The sequence below is a fragment of the Amphimedon queenslandica genome, unplaced genomic scaffold (assembly GCF_000090795.2).
Source record: "Amphimedon queenslandica unplaced genomic scaffold, v1.1 AMPQUscaffold_13446, whole genome shotgun sequence".
Taxonomy (NCBI): Eukaryota; Metazoa; Porifera; class Demospongiae; order Haplosclerida; family Niphatidae; genus Amphimedon; species Amphimedon queenslandica.
The window spans coordinates 297,877-302,840 of record NW_003546318.1 but is presented as its reverse complement, the minus strand read 5'-3'; the positions used below and the strand labels follow the sequence as shown (position 1 = coordinate 302,840).

The 4,964-nt window shown below is 31.9% G+C and overlaps 2 protein-coding genes across 4 annotated transcripts in view; both read right to left on the bottom strand.

Annotated features, from left to right (window-relative positions):
- Positions 1 to 68: 68 nt before the first annotated feature.
- LOC109581348 (uncharacterized) lies at positions 69 to 1,008 on the bottom strand. Its single transcript, XM_019995405.1, has 3 exons — positions 896 to 1,008; positions 528 to 848; positions 69 to 133 (listed from the first exon to the last, which is right to left on the bottom strand). Exons 1-3 carry the CDS (start codon positions 906 to 908, stop codon positions 69 to 71), a joined length of 399 nt encoding a protein of 132 aa, XP_019850964.1. The 5' UTR covers positions 909 to 1,008.
- A 1,409-nt stretch (positions 1,009 to 2,417) lies between these two features.
- LOC109581343 (uncharacterized) overlaps positions 2,418 to 4,964 on the bottom strand; it is a 4,015-nt gene continuing 1,468 nt past the window's right edge. For 2 of the 3 annotated variants that reach the window (XM_019995395.1, XM_019995398.1), the window contains 4 exons: positions 4,358 to 4,474; positions 4,042 to 4,068; positions 3,683 to 3,742; positions 2,419 to 3,382 (listed from right to left, as the gene is read on the bottom strand). In XM_019995395.1, coding sequence (XP_019850954.1) covers positions 2,571 to 3,382; positions 3,683 to 3,742; positions 4,042 to 4,068; positions 4,358 to 4,474 — 1,016 coding nt within the window. In that variant the 3' untranslated portion in view covers positions 2,419 to 2,570. Of the gene's footprint in view, positions 3,383 to 3,682; positions 3,743 to 4,041; positions 4,069 to 4,357; positions 4,475 to 4,964 lie in introns of all 3 variants that reach the window. The other variant, XM_019995396.1, reaches the window with a different exon arrangement.

Below are 4,964 nucleotides of genomic sequence, written 5' to 3'. Positions count from 1 at the left end.
GGGATGTTTTTTTGCTATTAAAAAATTGCATGTATAACAACAATCCATGATTGTAATATGTATATGTTTTAATTTAGTATAAAAAGTAAATTATATATACCTTTATTGACTCCTGATGTTTGTCTGCTTTGATCTAAAAAATTGAAATCAATTAGTAATGAAAGCAGCTAAATGAGTAATAATATATATTGCATATATAATATACATTTAGTTTTATAATTGGTTATTGCCGTGACAAGATTATCAGTGATGGGTTGCCTGTATCTACTGAGGGAGTGACAATGATAAACCTTATAGGATATCATTTTACTTTAGTGGATAATGCTTTTTCCATTTTTGGAGTCTATATAATGCATATGCATGGCAAAAATGTATTTAGATTTATATTTTGTGTATTGTGATTTCAATATTAATAAAAAACTCAAAATTTGAGTCGATTTCCGCTACATGTTTTTAATAATATTTCATGGTATGCATGTAGCAGGCTGTACATGCCTACGTGTACATTTAAATTTAATGTGCCTTACTTGAAATGCTCTTCCTCATGTTTGCTCCATAGTCCTTTAATGTAGGATAGTCTACAGTGTCAGATTCAAATACATCACATATTTTGAGTAGGCATCCATCAGGGTCGTCACTGTCCCCTATCTTGTTTTTTAGCTTCTCAGCCACTTCACTCCCTCTTTGATGTTCTGTTAAGCCTTGTCTTTTTACAGCACGAAGCTCATCATCTGTAATCAAATTCTTAGCATTAAGAGATTCAGTGACAGTGGTAAAAGGTGGATCCCTCCCAAGTATTTTTGTAAGCTCTGGTACTGCTTCTTTAAACACATCTTTTGCACTTTCACCTACAATACAGAGCTAAAGGATTGACACAGTTCATACATTGACATACCTCCTTCAGCCATAACAGCCCTGAATTGAATTGCTTTTATCAGCAATGTAGGGGTGGATCATGTATCACAGCCTCAGACCACAGTTACTCTACTATGAATATCATAAAACTATAGTCTACTATAAATAATGCTTTGTGGAATTATTGCACGATTTTATGATGAACATGCAGCAAAATTGATTTCAAGCAAATATTTCCAACTATACAGTATGATTTCAACAAAAACATTGATACTATCAATAACTCAATGTTGTTTTGTCAACTTGAGCATATCCTGAATTGAAATAAAATACAAATTAATTGTAAGAACTAAGAAATTTATTAAAAATATTTTAATTTTTTATGTAGGATTATAAAAGCTCTACATTAAGGAATGACTGTAGGTCTATAAGGCAATGAACAGTATGATCATAATAAAGTAATGACCATGTCAGAAGGAGCTGGGCTGAGACAATGATCATGTGCAACATTTCCTAAGGTTAAATCTATATGTACAAATTTTGCATATTTTGTGGTTTTGTGACATAAAAATAAACAATAAAATTGACAAGGTACAGATTCTCATGTAGTCAGCCAGCCTCTGCTTAAGTCTGGTTTTTAAGACTATGCATATTTGGGTAGACAGGCTCAAATATCTTTGTTTTATGTTCATTTTACCTGTAGCTTTATTCATAAAACTTTACTTCACTCTTAAACGGTAATGTTATAGAGTTCTAATAGTGTTTGAGGTGTTTTTCAGCAGCTGCACGATTCCCTGTTCCCCTCACTGCATCTATCAAAGTCTCACCATCTAGCCATGCTTCTATAGTCTTCCTCAAATGCCTGTATGCATTGCCACCACCGTCTGCAATGACATTGAGTCTTGGTATCAGTAGACCTAACTTCAGCCCCAAATTATTCTGTTCTGCTCAACCAAACATAGATTTATCTAGGTATAGGTTATTACTGTTGTACCTAATGTCTTACCCAGGTGTCAGGCTCCATCATTATCAGGATTAACAGTGGTACTGCCATAATGAGGTTGTGCTGTTAAAGCTGGAGAAGTATCAGTAGCTATATCAAAGAATCAGTGAATCAACAATGAATCATATAAAGCTAGTGAAAATTTTTTCCATGGAGAAAATGGTCAAAATTGCAACTAATATTATAATTGAAAAAACTGTAGGCTGAGGACCTTTGTACTAAATCAAATATTTGTTTTACAGTTATACTTACTTTTTTCCACTTTGATAGCCACACCAATAATAATAGCAAAAGCAATAGCCACCAATGCAAAACCCCATATAATCCTGATTAAACGAAAAGAATTCTAATTACAGAAAAGACAAACTATCTTAGACTTTTGTTCTCATTGCTACTGAAGTACTAACACAGAATGCATCAAGCCCTATGATTAAGTAATAAAGCAGGATTTTGTTGATCATTCTTAGTATAACCCATGCTTTTTCCAAAAATTAGGCTAGAACTTTTGCTGAGGCATTATGTACAAAGTAAAAGAATTATTTATTCAAATCAGTTTCAAAATTAAATTCACACAAAAAATCACTCAATTTCTGGTATGTTAATTATTAAAGCTAGCAAAATATCAAAAATTTCAAATGCAAAAGCTAACAAAATAAATTTTAAAATGTAATTTAAGTTTAATCATTAGTCAGTTACAAAAGTTTTGAAATTGTTATTGATTTAGTACATTATGCACATAATGAGCAGCAGCACGGGCTGCAAATGGCTTCCATCCTTTAGTGGCTTCTTTGTTACCATCACCCCAGTCACCGATACCCTTGATGACAATAACGTCAACACGTTGAAGGGTGTACTCAATAGCAGTCACTACTCCAATTCCTTCCATTTCTCCTGCTATAGCATTAGGAAATTTTTTAAACAACTCTTCCTTAATGCCTGGATTATCAATCAGATCAGCTGTTGATACAATTCCACCTTGTAAAACTTTAATTTTACGGGGCATTTTAAGCTTTTTGAAGATATTCACTGTATCGTGTCTCAAAGTATGATTTCCACCTCTCTGACTGTCATCGTCGACTCCTCTACGCTTACTTACAAAATTAAAAATTTCATCTGAAACAACGACATCACCTAATTTCTGGTCCTTTGATGGACCCTTCCCAAAACAAACGCCAATAGCAACAACGTATTTGATGCTCGTAAACCTTTCTAGTATCTTTGTTGTGATAACAGCAGCATGAACGGGACCTTGCTTGTTCTTAGCTGGTGCTGTCATTGTAACCATAACTTTTGTTTTTCCATAAGATCCGACATATATTATTAAACCATCAATATCTATAGCTTTAATAGAAGTCGAACAGTTTAAACTTGATAGCTTTAAATAATACTCGACTGCATCATTTTCAGTAACAGTAGCTGGCAAAAGTAGGTATTCAATCCCCTTGAGATCTTCAGTTTCTATGGTTTCAGGCTTAGGGAGCTTACGATCAAGAATCATCTGTTCATATAACCACATTGGTGGACCTGAAAGAAAATACTTGAATTTTGTTTTTAAAGGTACTATGTTACTTAATGAGGGTGAGAAGTATTTTATTTTTGCTAGCATTTTTCATCACAGCATAAATTGAAGACACATTTTTAAAAACCAAGTATATGTAGTGCAAGTTGTGTACGTTTTTGCCTTACAATTAATTAATATAGTTAATGTTAAAACAAATTATAAGTTAGCAAAATTAATTTTAAGCAGCCTCTTGTTATAATGTAGTATATTAGGAAGATAGAGCACTATATGTATGTTGAAATTGTATGCATATAATTGATTACCTTCTTGTTTATCAAATTTCTTGTTACCAGCACCTTGTTTTGGAATTTGAGTTGACATATCTAGAATAGTATACAGAGCATTAGTAGCAAGACATGTTAACTTTCTGCAAATTGATATCTAAAATTTATAAAATTCCTTTTGTTATGCAGTGAATGCCAATGCTGGCATTACTTGTGGGTGTGAAAAGCTTTTATTTTGCACAAATTGTTGATGAATTAATAAATAATTTTAAAACCTAGCTTACAACCAAAAAGAATAACTCTAAGTATGTTTATTACCGACATGTGTAATATACATTATGTTGAATCACAATAGATAATTATTTTGTCTGCAGAGTTTTGTGTTAGTAATTAATTACCTTGTGGTCCAGTTGGGTTTTTTGAATCTAAAATACAGAGTATAATAAACAATCAATATTATTATATAATTTGGTGGTAGATATGGCAGAAACCTATCATTAACTCTCTGTAAATTATAAAGTATTAAATTGGATTTGCCAATGTTACAGACTCTGAAGTTTGAAACATGGCATACCACACTTATTGTCTTATACTACATTTACGTTAAAATATGTATTCTGAACACCATCAGTTACATTTATTGAAAGTGATTTCCTGTTAGTATTATATTACATTCAATTTTTAAGTTTTCTACTATTAATCTATTACTAGTACCTTTTGTCATTGGTTCATCCTCATCACTACTTTCCTGTTCATTATCACTTTCCTGTTCATCATCACTTTCCTGTTCATCATCACTTTCCTGTTCATTTTTATGGCCCTGTTTTGAAGCTAAAATAGTGTACAGAGAGCATAATAGGAGCATTAGTATTAATTATTGGTAGATAGAAGGCAGATCATCTATTACTAAAAATTAATAATTCATGATTCAGAACTTATTTATGTTTTATATTAAAATATGATAATCACAATTACAATTGCTATTATATGACAGTACTTACATAGCTGCATTCTCAAATTTTCTACTATTATTTTACTGTATATAGTTTATAGTTTATTGACATTGGGAAAGCATTAGGCATTATATCTCTATCAATTATACAATGTACATACTGCATGTGAAAAATTAGTAGGAATAGATAAGGAACTCTTCATGTGGTTGTATGACTAGCAGCTGTGCTACTACAGATTTTACAGTATAACCTCAAAAGAATGACTTAGGGAGTGTCAGAGTGACAAAGAATTCAACTGATGCCCACATGATTTATACTCCTGCACTTTTTATTGCATTTCAAAATATTACAATAATTGAGAAACTTTA